Source organism: Lacerta agilis, chromosome 3, assembly GCF_009819535.1.
Source record: "Lacerta agilis isolate rLacAgi1 chromosome 3, rLacAgi1.pri, whole genome shotgun sequence".
Classification (NCBI taxonomy): Eukaryota; Metazoa; Chordata; class Lepidosauria; order Squamata; family Lacertidae; genus Lacerta; species Lacerta agilis.
In genome coordinates this window covers 110,761,857-110,780,637 of record NC_046314.1, presented here as the reverse complement: position 1 = coordinate 110,780,637, position 18,781 = coordinate 110,761,857, and the positions used below count along the sequence as shown (strand labels likewise).

The 18,781-nt window shown below is 43.6% G+C and overlaps 1 protein-coding gene across 2 annotated transcripts in view; it reads left to right on the top strand.

Annotated features, from left to right (window-relative positions):
• The first annotated feature begins 4,733 nt into the window (after positions 1-4,733).
• The window catches only part of USP34 (ubiquitin specific peptidase 34), a 103,747-nt gene continuing 89,699 nt past the window's right edge, over positions 4,734-18,781 (top strand). For both annotated transcript variants that reach the window (XM_033145143.1, XM_033145144.1), the window contains exon 1: positions 4,734-4,895. In XM_033145143.1, coding sequence (XP_033001034.1) covers positions 4,853-4,895 — 43 coding nt within the window. In that variant the 5' untranslated portion in view covers positions 4,734-4,852. The remainder of the gene's footprint in view (positions 4,896-18,781) is intronic.

The window sequence follows — 18,781 nt, the reverse complement described above, 5'->3', positions numbered from 1 at the left end:
CAGAAGCACATTTTTGTGACCCAACAATGTCACAAAAGGAGGGGGGCCACGGAACAGGGTGTTTGCAGACTTTTTAAATGGTGTTTCAAATATATGCATTTTCACTTAAAGGTGTGGTTCGCCTGTACTTCACTCAGTCTTAGAAGGCTGCCACCAGCACTTTAGGGTCTAACCGCAAGGGGCAGTGACAGATTCCAGCAGTTCCTGGCAGAGGTCCACCTTGACAACCTTTCCAGGCTGGTTAGAGATACAAACCAATTTCCGCCCTCCGCCCCAGAAAAAGAAAACAATTTAAAAGGCTATAGATAAATAATATTTTCACCTGGCACCTAGATATATGTAGTAAAGGCACCAGGGGAGCCTCCCTGGGGAGAGCATTCCACAAACGGGGAGCCACTACAGAAAAGGCCCATTCTCATGCTACCACGATCCAGACCTCTCGTGGAGGAAGCACACAAAGAAGAGCCTTGGATGATGATCACGAGAGTCCAGGGTGGTTTATAGAGAGGTGGTCCTTGAAGCATTGCAGTCCTGAGCCATTTAAGGCTTCAGAGGTCAAAACTAGCACTTCGAATTGGGCCTGGAAACTTAACTGGCAGCCAGCGCATTTGGACCAGGATTGGTGTAATATGCCCAAGCCATCTTTTCCTGGTCAGCAACATGGCTGCTGAAAACTATACCAGCTGAAGTTTCTGAACCATCTTCAAAGGCAGCCGGACATTTTAACAGTGTTCTAACCTAGAGGTTACCAGAGCATAGATGACGGATCAAGCTCCCTCCTGGGAGCATTGCAGCTGCTATCAAGACAAGTCAATTCCCTGAAATCCTGCTCTGCTTCCAGAGTTAAATGGGAAGAGTGATGGTTGCTGCTCCCCAAGATAACCAGAACCTGCAGATTAGGTGCTGGTTCTCCATACCAGTGATTATGGTCACAAAAAGATGGTAATATTCGGAGCATTAGTCATGCTCTGAGTAAATCAGTAGAATGAAGTCTTGATTTCAGCAAGTCTTACTGAGTGTGAGTTACTTGGATATCACACTGTAATGTTACAAGCTGGTGCCTGAGCTTGCTTCTTTCCTCTTCCCTCCTCTTCCCCTTCCCCTCATGTGCCATGTCCTTTACACTGTAAGCCTGAGGGCAAGGAATGTCTTGCTACTGATTTTTATAAGTCATTCTGGAAGCTTTCTTGGCTAACGAGTTAGGTATAAATGCTTTAAAGTAAAAAACCTAATTAGGGCAATTACATGTGCTGGCTCTGTGCCTTACTGGAACAATGTCAAAAAGTAGTTGGAGCAAACAGGATGAACTGTACTTCCGGCTGTACCTGTTTAGTAGTATGCACTGTACTTTCTCTCCTAATATGCACAGGTTGCTACTGGCACATTCTGAATTTGTACCTGGATTGTAGAGCTTACCTGCCAACTGCACCTAATTGGTTGCCATAATGCCACTATCAGAGGCTGGCCTCTCCCTATCTTGCCCATATTAAGGCTGCAATCTTCTAATATTCATACTTCCCTGAAGGTAGGTTCCATTGAACACAGTGAAAACCTACTTGTGAGTAAACATGTTTAGGATTAATGTCCCAATGGAGACCTGGACATGTTTGTATTTGGGATGTGAAACAGGCATAGGAAATTGTTGATTCCCTGCCCTTCACCCTATGATCCTAGGGTGGATTACAGCAATCAAAACAGTGTCTGAAACAGTTTAAAACAGAAATAAAGCGGGTCATTAAAATATATACATCACAGGTATCAAAAGCCAGGGTAAACAGGTGTGTCACTGAAAGCTGTATAAGGAAGATGCCAGACAAACCTCTGTGGGAAGGGGGCTTATTTGTTTTATTTTAATTAATTAAATTTATATACCACCCTTCGTCCGAAGATCTCAGGGCAGTTCCCAAGATAAAAATACAGGATAAAAGCATATTTTTTTAAAAAAGAAAGCAAAGCAAAACCCTCTTCCATACATTAAAAAGGCTATAGAACATTGATCAGCCAAAGGCCAGGTTGAAGAGGAACGCTTTTGCCTGGCGCCTAAAGATGTATACATGAAGTTCCAAAACTTAATGGCCACTACAGAGAATGCCAATACCACCCCTGAACTTCATTTTCAAAAGCTAAATGTGTGCACACAAAACACTGCCTATTATAAGATCCTTCCAATTGCACGTAATACCATGTAACATATGGATTCCTGCACCAAATTTATGATTTGGTTTAGGTCTGTGTGCCAAGAGGTCAGGTCTCAAAGGACAAGCAGGGCTTGCTTTGAGTCAATACTCATAACATACAACCCAGAGCCAGATCTGAATATTATGGTATTCAGTCCTACCTGGAGCATGGCACTAAACTAGGAGATGGTTTCTAATTGGGATGTCCTTGCTTTCAAATCTCGTATCTGCCATGAACTAAGGGTATTTCTCAAGTGGGGTTCGATCACATGCCAGCGAGTTCAGGTTGCACAATTAAAAGTATAGTGCAACAAACCCACTTCCCCAAAATACTTTTTGCAGTAAGGAAAGTGATAGGGGAAATGCGCTGCAGCAAATTGTGAGATAGTACTTCTCACTGCAAGAATAATAATAATAAATAATAATAGTTTTAGTGAGGTTTTTTGGTAATATATATATTTTTATTAATTGTTGTACCCTGCTTAAAGATTAATATTTGAAAATATTAATGTGGCATAGAAATAGTTTAAAATAAGCAAACGGTGCCCATGCCCCGGTCCTTCACAGCCCCCACCATGTCCTCAACCTGTACTGAACCTTACAGGGTTGCTGCAAGGATTAAGACAAAGCAATGCATTTGGGATTAAAACGAAATCCCTTTTACCCTGCAGCTCAGATGAAATACTTTTGTATTTTGGGGAGAGGGGAAGTGATGGGAAGTCAGAAACATATGAATGCGAAAGAGATCAGCAACCCTCAGCCCATTTGCAACACGAATCTTCCAGTTCTGATAGGTGACTCCAGTGAAGTTTAGCCCTGAATGCCAAGGGATAAATTTAACTCACAGGGTTATTCTGAGGATAAAATGGGGAGCATGCAGGAAAGGGGTGTAGAAAAGAAGGAACCATGTATGACACCTCATGTTGTTGTTGTTCAGTCGTTCAGTCGTGTCCGACTCTTCGTGACGCCATGGACCAGAGCACGCCAGGCACGCCTATCCTTCACTGCCTCATGCAGTGACACCTCATACCTGGGAATAAAGCCTGGGAATCTTTCCTGATCTTTTGCCCGACTACAACTCCCATTATCTCTGGCCATGGGGGAGGGAGGGTGTTATTGGGTGGTTGTTTTTATTTTGATTATGTATTTTGTGGTTTTATATTTTGATTTTGTTCTGTAAACCGCCTTGAGAACTCGGGGTATAAAGCAGTATATAAATTCAATAAATAATAACTGGCCATCCCTGCTGGCTGGTGGGGGCTGGAGTTTTAACTGCATCCAGTCAAGGGCTCCTTGTCAAAGTCATCCTTTGCATGCTTACTTCTGAGTAAGCTCCCTGCTGCTGAGCTGAACGGGGCTTTTGACAGGACTGGTCAAACCCATGGAGCTAAAGGTGGCCTTGTTTATTTAAGCTACAGGTGGGTAGCCGTGTTGGTCTGCCATAGTCAAAACAAAATAAAATAAAAAATTCTTTCCAGTAGCACCTTAGAAACCAACTAAGTTAGGTATTGCAAGAGTATGAGCTTTCGTGTGCATTTTTTGTTTTGTTTTGTTTAAGAGTGGGGTGAAAGGGGTAATTCTGGCACCATGGCCTGAGAGCAAAGGCGGCGTAACTTCTGGTATGGCTGTGTGTATAATTTTAATTTATCGAGTTTACCCCCACCCCCCCCAAGCAGGGCTTTGACAATCCAAAACATTTACATTAATAGTCGCTTTCTTCTTCCTCTTCCTCCTGGCGCCCCGGCCTCTCCTCATCCGAGAGAGAGCGCAGGAGCCCGTTTTTTTTTTGCGAGGAGCGCGCGCAGACGCACCGACTCCCTCCGAGGGAGTGGGCGGCGACGGCGACGGCGACGTCAGGACGCTTTTTCCGCCTTGCGCGAGGCGCGGCGCCATTTTAACCTGCCCAACTCCATCCCCCCCCCCGCTTCCGTGCCTTAACCCCGCGCGCGCGCGCGCTGTTCGCCCCGCCCAGAGGAGGGGACTCGAAACTCCGCCTCCTCCGCCGGCGTTGCCGCCGCCGCCGCCGCTGCTACCCACCCCCCCCACACACACTTCGTCTCCCGCAGCCCTGGCCCGGAAACGCCCGAGCCGGGGCCGAAGGTGCGTGCGTGTGCGCGCGTGCGCGTAGGTTCCCTCCTCCCCCCCCCTTCACTCCTTCCCTCAGCCCTCCTCCTCCTCCTCCTTCCCCCTCAGCAAAATGGCGGCGCGTGGAGGCCTTGGGAGCCAGTGAGTGACTCGCCGTCCCTCCTCCACCACCTCTTCTTCTTCCTCCACCTCCTCCTCCTCCTCCTCTCCCCCCACCCCTTCCCTCACGCTCCTCTCCGTCGCCGCCAGGCTCATTTGCATCGGGCAGTCGCCGCCCCCCCCGCCCTCCTTCCACCTCGTAGTTGTTGTGTTTCTCTTCCCCCCCCACCAACACCCACTTACACACACACACACACATCCTCCTCCTCCTCCACGGTTGTTCCTCCTCCTCCTCTCCCCACCCCCTTCTTTCCCCCCTTCCCCCTCTCTCTCTTTCTGTCACAGCCGCCCCTCCCCCCATCCCCGCTCTCTCAACGCACACCTCCCCCACCCAACACCGCCATCCCATCAATCAATCAGCGGCGACCGGGAGCGGATCGATCAATGGTCGGGAGGAGGAGGCGGCGGCTGCTGCTGCTGGTTAATGAACAATGTGTGAGAGCTGCGCCGAGCTGCTGGAGGTGTTAAACGAGAGTAAGTCGGAGGCCTCTGAGCTTCGGAGGTGGAGGAAGGGGAGAAAAAGACGGTTTTCTATCTATCGTATTTATCCCCCACCCCTTCTCATCCTCCGACGATTTCCCCCTTCCCCCCCATTTTCTTTTCTTTTGCACGAACCTCCCCGTGTGGAGGAGGAGGGGGGGGAATACCGGACACCGCGTCGCCCTCCCATTTCACCACCACCACCTTTTTTATTTTTATATCTATCTATCTATCTAAAATCCACTTGGCCTCGTTTTGGAAGAGAGGCAGGCTTGACCATGTTGTGCCAAGTGTGAACAGGAAGGCCGGTTCCTGGGCCCGCCGCAGAGCTGCCAATCCCGGGGACTCGGCCCGAGGAAGCGGCCGGTGGGGGAACGGAGGAAGATGGGGGAACGGTTTTATCTTCCCGTCCTCCCCGCCACCCTTCCCACCCCACAATGCCACCCCTCGAGACGAGGGCGAAGGGACACGGATGCGGAGGTTTTATTGGTAGCAAGGGGATTTCCTCAACCCCCGCGCCAGTTGAAGGGTGCAAGGGAGGCGGCAGCAACTTAAAAGCCTCCCTTGTAGCTCTTCCCGTGGCATTTCTGCCGGCATCCTCTCGCCCTGCAGCCGAGGCCTAGTTCTCCTGCTTGCCTGTGGTCGGGATGAGGCTGCAGGCAGGCAGGCAGGCAGGCGAGCCCGGCTTGTGATGCGAGTTGGCTGCGTGGATGTGCTCTGAGCGCAGGAGGGAGGGAGGAGTAAAGCTCTAGTTGCAATATACTCCGCTCTCCTCCCGCCGCCTCGCCCGCTGTACTGAGGTCCTAAGCGGGGACGAGCGACAAAGGGGTCTTGAACCGGGAGTAACCGCTTGGGGTGTTTTGTTTTTGGTCTGTCAAGGGTTGGGGTTACTATGAAGGAGGAGGTGGTAGTGGTGTCCCTTTTTACTGTATTTTGGATCCATATACTGTAGTGAGTTTTGCACTGTTGCCTCTGGTTCTGTCATATTCTGGTGCACTACTATTAACATTTAACGTAATGCCTTTTTGTATCTGTTGTAAATTTTTACTGTACTCTTCCTCTAGTAAACTACTGCAGTTGTTTATTGTGTTCAAAGTTCTTTCTTCCTTTCAAAAACCTAACTCCTCCCATCTTCTGCATATCTGCACAATTGTTTTTTATGTTGCAGATCTCAAGCTCACCTGGACTCCTGTTTCCAGAAGTTCTTGTTCCCTTGCTGGGATGTTGCAAACAAACACCCCTGTCTTGTATACTTAGTAAAGGATTTAAACAGTCATCTTTGAAGTAGAATGTGTCTGATACACATTCTTTTGTCTAAATCCCTTGTAACTGAGACTTGGCTCCTTGTGAATATGTGTAAGGTTTGGATTAAAATGGATTCCGAGTTCAAGTTTATGCAAGCTGCTTGGAACTTTTTATTGCTGTGGATGACCTGGGTAAAGAACTGCCAATAAAGAAAGCATGGGTACCATAGATAGATTGTGGATGTTGATAGGCAAATCTCCCTAAAATGTTAGAATGTGTAAATAATGAAATTGATGTAAAAGGGGGGAAATCCTTGTACAGTTCCTGATCGTATAAAAGGTGTCCAGAGAGCATTATCTTCTGTGTGTGCAGGCTAAAGGAAAATGGAGAAAATGTTTATATACACTTAATTTCTCAATCATGTACAGTATTTGGAAGGTGGTGGTGATTGCTAATAAATGTGATATAGGGTTTTTGTTAGGATATGCTCCTGGGAGAGGAATAGATCAAAGAAAACTCTTGACCAGAACTTAATAACTTTCTAATTAAAGGCTGCTTTACCAGCTGGCTTGATTATTAACATGTAATTATTTATGTGTAATTATTGCACCTTGTTATTGAAGAGTTAAATGTTTTGCCAATGGTGTATTCTGTAGCCCTTCTTATTCGAAGATTTGGTATGTCCATTTCTGATACAAGATGCAGATCCAAAACTTAGTACCCTGTGCTTGCATAGTCGCCGTGAAGCCTGTGACTTACAGTATGACTTGCTCTGATTGTGTTATGAATTAGGCAGTGGTTGGTTTTACCGCTTGTAAGTGTTGATTTATTTGTTTCTTTCTATTATATAGTTTGTTGGTATGGGCTGGTATGGCTTTAACTTTGAGGTGGAGAGAAAGAACCCTGATGTGTTGAGATCAATCTGGAATGACTGTAGATTATGGAGTTATCAATCAATGAGCCCTCATATTTATTGCACAGGTGTTAATGAGGCTTTGGATGGTTTGAGTTTAGAAACTTATTTTCATAAGATTTGAGTATCCATATTGAGCACACTAAAATAGCGTTAAAAGAATTAGAAAGAATTCTAATTGCAATACTTAAGGCAGGCATAGGCAAACCCAGCTCTCCAGATGTTTTGGGACTACAGTTCCCATCATCCCTGGCCGCTGGTCCTGTTAAGCTAGGGGTGATGGGGGTTGTAGTCCCAAAACATCTGGAGGGCCGAGTTTGCCTATGCCTGACTTAAGGCAATGCTGTAGTTTAATGTTCTATAGACAGTTGTAGTTTAATGTTCTATGGACAGTTGTCACTGGTTAAGGAAAAGAGGTGGAGGGAAGAGAAATAATTGCAGTACTTAAAATTCAGAAAAGAATGTTGGCACTGCATTTGTATTTTCACGAATTTTCCTCCAGTGTAAGTCCCACTAACTTCCATGAGATTAGGCAGCAAGCCTAACCATGTCTACTCAAAATCAGACATGAAACCAAAGTGGCTTACACCAAAGTAAGTGGGGTTAAGACTGCTGGCTAATTATGCATGAATCTAAAATCATGGCTTTTCAAGTATCTGCAATGCTTTGCATGAAGTGAGCTCATCATAAATATTTGTGTGTATATCATACATCTAAAGCACAACCCACCAAGGAATCCTGGGAACTGGTTTACTTATCACAAACTACAATTAGCAGTATCCTTAACCACTGCAGTTCACAGGATTCCTGGAGTAAGGGTGGATCAAGTTTTAAATGTATATTGTATATGCAGCCTTCCCCCCTTGTGCATGCATGCGTACTCACTTTCTTGCCCACTTTAGTGCATCTGGTTCATGCCTAGTTGTAACTGACAATTCTGAGAACCGAATTTACTGACTTATGCTGTGAAATGGAGCCAAATTACAGTCATGTTGTCCATTTGTTTCATTTGCAATATCTCAAGAATCCCCCAAAATCACACTAGTAATGGCATAGAGAGAGAATGGCAGATGCTGACTCCCTAATATAACACATGCAACCTACAAAATGTGGTGGAGCAAATTAAAAATAGTTGCATCACTTGTGAGAAGATACTAACCATTGAGTGTTGTGCATTGCAGATTGTGGGGTGGTGGCTTACCTTTTTACGGTTTTATTCAAGAAACTCTTCATTATTTACTTGTTTTAGTATTACAGCTATTACAACTGGAAATTCCAAGTCTACATTCACTTTGAAAGGAAAGAAAGCAGCCAGTGAAAACTGGTAATGAATGAGGTCATGTTTAAAACTTGTGAGTCAGAGATTGCCAACAGTTCTCTGCCCTGCCTGCTGAGCATTTGGAATTGCTTTTCATTCTGCTAAAACTACTGGAGCTGAGCCTTGAGAGAGATTCGGGAACTAAATTAAACTTCCACTGTGTCACTGAACATTGTTAAAGAGTCAATAAAATAAAATAAAATCCTTCCAGTAGCACCTTAGAGACCAACTAAGTTTGTTCTTGGTATGAGCTTTCGTGTGCATGCACACTTCTTCAGATAGCTCATACCAAGAACAAACTTAGTTGGTCTCTAAGGTGCCACTGGAAGGATTTTTTTTTTGATTATTTTTTTTTACTATGGCAGACCAACAAGGCTACCTACCTGTAATTGTTAGAGTATTTGTGTACACTAAGCAGAAAACACAATTTGACACATGCAGTTTTGAAAGAGAGAGTGAGAGATTTAAAATGAACTGTTTTAGATACAGTTACAGGTGGGTAGCCGTGTTGGTCTGCCATAGTCAAAACAAAATCGAAAATTCTTTCTAGTAGCACCTTAGAGACCAACTGAGTTTGTTCCTGGTATGAGCTTTCGTGTGCATCTGAAGAAGTGTGCATGCACACGAAAGCTCATACCAGGAACACGAAAGCTCATACCAGGAACATACCAGGAACAAACTCAAAATTTTCGATTTTGTTTTAGATACAATAATTGGGACAAGGAGGAAATAATACAACGTTCAAGAGAACGTTAAAATAATAACCATTGGACAAAGGTGAAGGAATCACGTAAAAAGGATTTACATAGCAAGGGGACTAGTTTTCCTCTTATTCACAACACTCTATTCTAAAATTTGCTCCTTCCTGCTGTCTGGGAAATATTCTCTAGCCCAAGTAAGAGAATGAGAGTCACTTGCCATAGCAGAGGATATAGAAAGGCTAGAACAGGATGGGGCAGTTATCTCCTTTTTGCGATGAAAGTTTTCCCCAAGAAAAATGCATTTTGCTGCCACAGCTTTCCTTTTCCTGTGCTTTGTGTGCAACTAGGAATAGAGACAACCTAATGCAATAGAAAACAATTCTACTTTTTGATGAATTAATTTGCCTCAACAATACTATCCCACCGCAAGAATGAGACAAAAGGTGTCAGCTGCTGTGATATAAGTTATTTGAGTGTAGTGTACCATCTGTACTGTTGACAATATTGGGTTACAAGTTTCTGAACAGGAATATATAATACTAGAATATTGTGTCTGGGGAAGTTGTATGGGGATATTCTGGAACTCTGCAGTTCTGCTTCCTACAGTTATACTCAGTGGTGGACTGAGGCAATCTACAAAGAGGAAGTGTGAGGCTCCATTTGTGTAAACCTAGGGATTGGGTACCTGTAGCGCTCCAGTTGTAGGTCTGCAGCTTCCATAATCCTTCTCCATTTGGCCATGCTGTCTGTTGGCCCTGGTTCTACATCTGCACTATAAGCAGTGCTGCTGCATGTTAATATAGTGCTATCAATATGTGTGATGGTCAATCTGGGCCCCTAGAACTGTGGCTTCATTTCATGCCAGTGGCCAGGAGGATGGAAAGGTGAGAAAAGTTATGGCAGAAAAGGAAAAATTCAGCTCTGGCGATTCCCACTGCTGCCACGTGGCACCTGATAGATTGCCCCTTGGAGAATGCTGCTCTTGACAGAAAAAAAGTTTCCTCAACCTTGCTTTACAGAGCGCCAAGCAAAAGGACCTTAAAATCTAAATCTAAAGACTGTTGGGTTCCATCCTTGTTTTCCTTCTTCTGGATAAATATTGCTGGAATTTAAAATTTAGAGAGTGTTTATAAAACTGAAGTGGGGTGTGTATGTCAACATGGCCATTAGCAGCTACTTTGAGTAATGCTTAGAAATGATTTGTGGAACATAAAATTATGTAGTCTTTAGAACTTAATGAAGCATTGGCTTATTTTCAGAGATCACATGGACTATAGTCCTGTTGCTCCTTTGATGAAAGTTAAGCATGTGATAAGTGTTTGTTTTTAATATTATCCTAATCCCTGTCCCTCCAATGGGTTCAGTATGAGTAATCTGCTAATACAGAACTCTGATCTAGAATTAAATTCTTGGTTAACTTGTGTTCCTGGGGTAGCTGTTCATGTTACTTCTGAACCATGTGGGAATGCTCTTTTGAGACGCTACCATATCCAAATAGCTGTGAAAATGTGAGATCAGGACTATACTATATGCATGTTTCACAGAGGAGGTATATGAACTGACTGCAACTCTCAATATTGGATGTTTACGCTTCGTCTCTGAAATAGATTTTTGCGTTGAATTTCTGATGTAATAACATAGATTGGAGATTTTTAGAGCCAGTTTCAAATTAGTAATGCCTACTGCATTTCACTTGAGCAGGCCCTGTTGTTGCCTTTGCTTCCTCCCCTGCTCTCTTCTTCCTTCCCACAGGGCAAACACTGTCTGATGCCCCTATAGAGATAGTCTGCCTGGAGCAGGCCTCGTTGGAGTCTTAGAAACTTATTGGAATCCAAAGAATCCAATTCTTATGAGTCTTCCTGTAGTAATATATAGGGCCTGTATATGTAGTACTTTTGGACAGAAGAACAGATTTCTGAGTTTATAATAGGCTTGCTTTTAATTTATGAAAGGTGACTATGTGTCAATTATGTATTCAGACAAAAAATTGCAATGTATTCACATTGGGATCTACCCAGGTACTGTAGTGGCTTTGCACTAGCGGAAGTGTTGCCACCACTCCAAGGTGCACCTGTCTGTGCTGTACCACATCCTGTTCCAGAGAGCTCCCTAATCCTGAGGGGCATGGGAGTCTGCATTCTGTAGGAAGGATTAGCAAGAATCAGATGCCCTGTCTTGCATAAGCAGAATCATTTTTTTTTCAAAGCCACCACTAGCATGCAACCATGATTGAATGCTATTAATACAGTGGTACCTCGAGTTAAAAACACTTCAGGTTACAAACTCCGCTAACCTGCAAGAGTTACCTCGAGTTGAGAACTTTGCCCCAGGATGAGAATGGAAATCGTGTGCCAGTGGCGCAGCAGCAGCAAGAGAGCCCATTAGCGAAAGCACACCTCTAGTTAAGAACAGTTTCAGGTTAAGAACAGATCTCCGGAACGAATTAAGTTCATAACTAGAAGAACCACTGGAAATTATAATTAGGAATGGATTCTGAACAGCGTTCAAAATTCGCCAGGCGCATTTCACACCTGACTATCAGCCACTTGCGACCAAGTAAAGATGCTCGGTTGCCAGGATTGGCGCCTGACGTCTCCACCATCTGGAGGTGCATGCCTGGGGATCATTGGATCTGCACTGCTTTCACACACTAATACCCCAACCTGTAGAATTCTATCCGCTATCGTTTATCTGCACATTCAGAAAGAATTTGAGGAGTCATCAAGTCATATTGAAAAATACGACATTCAAGCCATGTGACCCAAAAATGGCAAATAGTCATTCCTTTTGGCGACTGTAACTCTGGTTTAAGGAGCCATTTGGCGCCTAGCTTTTGTATTGATGAGTTTCTAATACTGATTCTGAAGTACAAAATCTAATGCATGAATATGATTTAACCTAATAAGTAGTTACAGTAGTACCTAGTAGGACAAATTTGTGAAGAACCTATCATAAGGTTTTCTGTGGTAAGGAATGCTGCAATCCTTTGCATAATTACTTGAGAATAATTCCTATTAAGATTCTAAGCATGCACATGACCTGTGGTTGATCAAGCATAGAAGCCTTACTATGTTTAGGCTGGCTTGCAAATTACTGTAACTATTTACATGTAGCTGCCTTTGAAGACTAATTGGAAATGAAATTTCACCTGTTGCAGAATTCAGTTCATTGACTGAGGCCAGTTTTTCAGAACCCAGGGTTCAAAATTAGCAGGGCACGATGCTCATTTTGTGCCTAAAGGTTCTCCATTTGCAAGCACCTCAAAAAGTCTGGGTGCCATTTTTTGTGCCTGGCTGACACTCAAGGATTACTGAAATGTATGTGCTTTGAAGCCTTGCAGTATATGTTAAGGATAGACAATATGTTAAGGAGTTTAACAATAAAGAGTAGAGTGTTTTGAAAATTGAAGTTTGGTACCAATATTTTATTGTAAACACCAAATTCAACATATATTAACAATCTATCACTTATGTGAATTGCGTATTAGGTCATGCTTATCAAAATAATAAAAAGTGTTGCCAACCCCACTAAATGATGACTAGACATTCTGTTTTGGCACCCACAACTCAGGTCCCAGGAGCCATTTGGCTCCTAGCTTTTCTATCCCAGTTTCTAACACTGTTCAGAACATACAACACCAATGCTATTTCAACTGTACTGACTTTTGATAAATTTTCAGGCCCAATTTAAGATGCTGGCTATCATCTTTAACACCTTATATGACTTAGGAGGACCTGGCACCTCTCAAATGATTTTGCCTGACCACTCAGACCATTGGGAAAGGCACTGTAATGATTCAGCTGGTGGAGATGTTGTGAGACTGGCTTTTTTGTTGCAGCACCCAGATTATGGAGCTCCCTAGCATGGAAGATGCTTTGGCTCCTATACGGGCCATGTTTTGACAACACCTGAATACCTATTTATTTCAGCAGGTTTATGGCCTAACTGATATTTGATCTGTCTTCTGATCCTTGGATTTTTCCTCATCCACTTCTTGGATTATTTTATCTGCTGAATTGTTTATTATTTTGTTTTTAAATTATTGCTGATTATCACCTTTGTCATAAGATGTTTTGAACTCAGCTCAGAAGCTGGAAAAGGGGGGTATAAATATTAACATAATATTTTATGGGCTATTAAATAATTTTCAAAGCCACAGTTGAGATTTACATACTTCCTTACAGGCTTAGAAATTCATGGGATCTGTCCCAAAGAATAGATTCACTAACTTCTTGTTTGGGGCTGATAATTACTACCTCTCATTCTGTAATCATAACCACTACTACAGATTAAAGTCCCTACCTTTCATTTATCTCAGTACAGTGGAACCTCGGGTTGCGAACAGGATCTGTTCCGGAGCCCCTTTCGCAACATGAGCAGAACGCAACATGAAGCGCCGTGTCTGTGCATGTGCGAGGTGTGATTCGGTGCTTCTGCGCATGCGCGAAGTGCTGAACCTGGAAGTAACCCGTTCCGGTACTTCCGGGTTTGGTGCGTTCGTATCCTGTGATGAACGCAACCCTCAGCTAACGTATCCAGAGGTTTGACTGTACGTGTAAGCAAATAATTCAGTTTCTTTTTATCTTGAAGTACAAAGTGGTGAGTTAGGATTGTGGGAGTTTTTTTGTCTCCGGAAATAACTTGTAATGTAGCTTTTCCCAGGCTAGTACTGCTGCCTACATTATTCCTGGCCATTGGCCATGCTGTTGGAGCTGCTGAGTGTTGTAGAGTGTTGTTGTATCTGAAAGGTGCAAGGGGCAGGTGGAAAGTGCTGTGTACTCCAGAAGTAAGTTCCACTGAGTCTAGCAGGACTAGCCTTAAGTAAGTGTGTCTGGGATTGCAGCCTTATTGTGGTATAAACCTTTGTTGAATAGAGCCCACTTACATTGAGGGGGGAAAGTATTTGATTGCCTGCTAAATTTGCCCGTTTGCCCTCTGACGAAGAAATGACCAGTCTGTAAATTTAATGGTAGGTTTATTGTAGCTGTGAGAGAGAGAATAACAACAGGAAAACCCCCAGAAACCCAGAAGACAAAAGTCAGAGAATTGATGTGCAGTATAATGAGTGAAATAATTATTTGATCCCTTTGTAAAAGATGAGTTTGTACTTGGTGGCAAAACCCTTGTTGGCAGTTACAGAGGTCAGACGGTTCTTTTGGTGGCCACCAGGTTTGCACACATCTTAGGAGGTATTTTGTCCCACACCTCTTTGCAGATCCTCTCCAAGTCAGTAAGATTTCAAGGCTGATGTGTAGCTACTCGAACCTTCAGCTCCCTCCACAGATTTTCGATGGGATTATGCCTGGTCTGGAGACTGGCTAGGCCACTCCAGGACCTAGAATCATAGAGTTGGAAGAGACCACAAGGGCCATCCAGTCCAACCCCCTGCCAAGCAGGAAACACCATCAAAGCATTCCTGACAGATGGCTGTCAAGCCTCCGCTTAAAGACCTCCAAAGAAGGAGACTCCACCACACTCCTTGGCAGCAAATTCCACTGTCGGACAGCTCTTACTGTCAGGAAGTTCTTCCTAATGTTTAGGTGGAATCTTCTTTCTTGTAGTTTGAATCCATTGCCCTGTGTCCGCTTCTCTGGAGCAGCAGAAAACAACCTTTCACCCTCCTCTATATGACATCCTTTGATATATTTGAACATGGCTATCATATCACCAGAGAGTTCCAGAAAAACATCTACTTCTGCTTCATTGATTATGCAAAAGCATTTGACTGTGTCGACCACAGCAAACTATGGCAAGTTCTTAAAGAAATGGGAGTGCCGGATCACCTCATTTGCCTCCTGAGAAATCTCTATGTGGGACAAGAAGCTACAATTAGAACTGGATATGGAACAACTGATTGGTTCAAAATTGGGAAAGGAGTACGACAAGGCTGTATATTGTCTCCCTGCTTATTTAACTTATATGCAGAATACATCATGCGAAAGGCTGGACTGGATGAATCCCCAACCGGAATTAAGATCGCTGGAAAAAATAACAACCTCAGATATGCTGATGATACAACCTTGATGGCAGAAAGTGAGGAAGAATTAAAGAGCCTTTTAATGAGGGTGAAAGAGGAGAGCGCAAAATATGGTCTGAAGCTCAACATCAAAAAAACTAAGATCATGGCCACTGGTCCCATCACCTCCTGGCAAATAGAAGGGGAAGAAAAGGTGGCAGTGAGAGATTTCACTTTCTTGGGTTCCATGATCACTGCAGATGGTGACAGCAGTCACGAAATCAGAAGACGCCTGCTTCTTGGGAGAAAAGCAATGACAAACCTAGACAGCATCTTAAAAAGCAAAGACATCACCTTGCCGACAAAGGTCCGTATAGTTAAAGCTATGGTTTTCCCAGTAGTAATGTACGGAAGTGAGAGCTGGACCATAAAGAAGGCTGATCGCCGTAGAATTGATGCTTTTGAATTATGGTGCTGGAGGAGACTCTTGAGAGTCCCGTGGACTGCAAGAAGATCAAACCTATCCATTCTCAAAGAAATCAGCCCTGAGTACTCACTAGAAGGACAGATCCTGAAGTTGAGGCTCCAGTACTTTGGCCACCTCATGAGAAGAGCAGACTCCCTAGAAAAGACCCTGATGTTGGGAAAGATGGAGGGCACAAGGAGAAGGGGACGACAGAGGATGAGATGGTTGGACAGTGTTCTTGAAGCTACTAACATGAGTTTGGCCAAACTGCGAGAGGCAGTGAAGGATAGGCATGCCTGGCGTACTCTGGTCCATGGGGTCACGAAGAGTCGGACACGACTGAACGACTGAACAACAACAACATCATATCACCCCTTAACCTTCTGTTCTCCAGGCTAAACATACCCAGCTCCCTAAGCCGTTCCTCATAAGGCATCATTTCCAGTCCTTTGACCATTTTGGTTGCCCTCCTCTGGACACGTTCCAGCTTGTAAGTATCCTTCTTGAACTGTGGTGCCCAGAACTGGACACAGTATTCCAGGTGAGGTCTGACCAGAGCGGAATACAGTGGTACTATTACTTCCCTTGATCTAGATGCTATACTCCTATTGATGCAGCCCAGAATTGCATTGGCTTTTTTAATGTGCTTCTTCTTGAGCCACTCCTTTGTTGCATTGGCTGTGTGTTTTGGGTCATTGTCATGCTGGAATACCCATACCCGACCCATTTTCAATTCTCTGGCTGAGGGAAGGAGGTGCTCACCCAAGATTTGACGATACATGGTCCCATCCATCTTCCCTTTGATGCGGTGAAGGTTTCCTGTCCCCAAAGCATAATATGTCCCTCTCCATGTTTGATGGCGGGGATGGTGTTCTTGGGGTCATAGGCAGCATTCCTGCTCCTCCAAACACAGCGAGTTGAGTTGATGCCGAAGAGCTTGATTTTGGTCTCATCTGACCACAACACTTTCACCCAGTTCTCCTCTGGGTTATTCAGATGTGCATTGGCAAACTGCAGATGGGCCTATACATGTGCTCTTTCATGGTGACTATGGTCCCAGCTGCCCTGAGATCATGGACAAGTTCCCCCTGTGTAGTTCTGGGCTGCTGCTTCATCACCGTTCTCATGATCATTGCAACTCCACGAGATGAGATCTTGCATGGAGCCCTAGACCGAGGGAGGTTGACAGTTATTTTGTGTTTCTTCTATTTGTAAATTATTGCACCAACTGTTGTCCCCTTCTCACCAAGCTGCTTGGCAATAGTCTTGTAGCCCAGTCCAGCCTTGTGCAGGTCTACAGTCTTGTGCCTGACATCCTTCAACAGCTCTTTGGTCTTGGTCATGGTGTCTACTTTGGAATCTGCTGGATTGATATCTTCTGTCGACAGGTGTCTTTTGTACAGGTACTGTAACGAGCTGGGATTATAGGTAAGACCTCTCCCTTACAGCAGATGCTTCTAATCTCAGCTCGTTACATACAGTGAAGATGCCAGGTAGCCTGACATCTGGCTGGTTAATAGGGGATAAAATACAGTGGTACCTCGGGCTACATGCGCTTCAGGTTACATACTCCGCTAACCCAGAAATAACGCTTCAGGTTAAGAACTTTGCTTCAGGATAAGAACAGAAATCGTGCTCTGGCGGTGCAGCGGGAGGTCCCATTAGTTAAAGTGGTGCTTCAGGTTAAGAACAGTTTCAGGTTAAGAACAGACCTCCAGAACGAAATAAGTACATAACCAGAGGTACCACTTTACTTATTTCACTCATACAGCACATCAATCTCTGACTTTTGTCTTCTGGGTTTCTGGGGGTTTTCCTGTTGTTATTCTGTCTCTCACAGCTACAATAAACCTACAGGTAATTTTAAAATTATGGACTGGTCATTTCTTCGTCAGGGGGCAAACAGGCAATCAAATACTTCTTCCCCTCACTATAGATTCATGAGGCACTAGGTGTATTTGGCAGATGATGGTGTATGCATTTTTCTATCTTCTCTCTCTCTCTCTCTCTCACACACACACACACACACACACACGGGTTTGGGAAGGAATGGTAAATTGTAGACCCAGCAAAGGGCAGCAGAGGCCTGTGACACTTTTATGAACAACTCTCACGTATGCAAGATAACAACAGAATGATGCATTCATAGCAGCAGTCACTGTGATGATACTGTTTTTCTAGTTTTCCTATGCTAATTTTCCACCAGTAGTGCAAAAGAAATCGTGATTAAATCTGAATTCAACAAAACCAGATTTGCTGATGAATTTTAGTTCATTGGTTTAATGCTGGAGCTTCCTTTTGTAGGATGATTACTTGAGTTCCAATAATGACCTTGGTTGAACATAATATTTAACTGTGTTTTAGGATGTGGTGCTGAAGCTCATGGGGGGCAGTGACTTATAGCGGTCCTTCTCAGTGGTGGTGTCCTGGATTTGGAATGTCTTCCCTAAGGAAGTTTGGCTTCCTTCCTTCTTGGTTAGTTTTTGTCTCAGTCACTCTGAAGACTCACTTTTATGCAAGCATTTGGAAATAATTTATCAGGCCCCAAGCTGTCAGTAGCTGCTGTTTGGAATGTCAGTATGTGTTCCTGATTTTAGTGTTTCCTTGATTTTAATGCTCTTTTATTTTTTAGTGATAGTATTAGGTGTATGCATATGGCATTTGTTGTTTAGCTACTGTACACACCCATGGGATTGTAGCTGATGAAGAGCAGCCAAGAAATCTAATAAAAATAAAGAAAACTTGTATTAGCAAGGAGGTTATCTGGAATGTGGCTCAATGTACTTGTCTTTCATAATGCCATTTGTGGTGCTATAGGCATTGTGACTATTATGTATTGTTAATATCTTTGTTGGCTCAAAACTCAAGGTTTGTGGTTTTCTTGATTACATTCTGAGACCTTGGGCATTGATAATGGCTGAGAGCAGGAAAGAAACAGAAGGAAGAATGGATACAAAAAAATTATGGAATATGCAGAAATGGCGAAACTTACCGGAAGAATAATAAATCAAGATAACATACTTTTTAAAATAAAAGAATGGAAATGGTTTATTGAATATTTACAGATAAATTGTAAACAGATAAGAACATTGGCAGGATTATTGTAATAAGCTGCACTTTCATAAGAGTATATATTTAAAGTAGATGAATACACGAGCAAATTAAGTTAATTTGGATATGCAGAAGATATTAAAAATAAATTTAAGGAACCACAGAAAGAGGGGGAAGGAAGTCAAGTTTTGAAATGTTTAAATGACTGTAAAATCAGTGAAATGTATAAG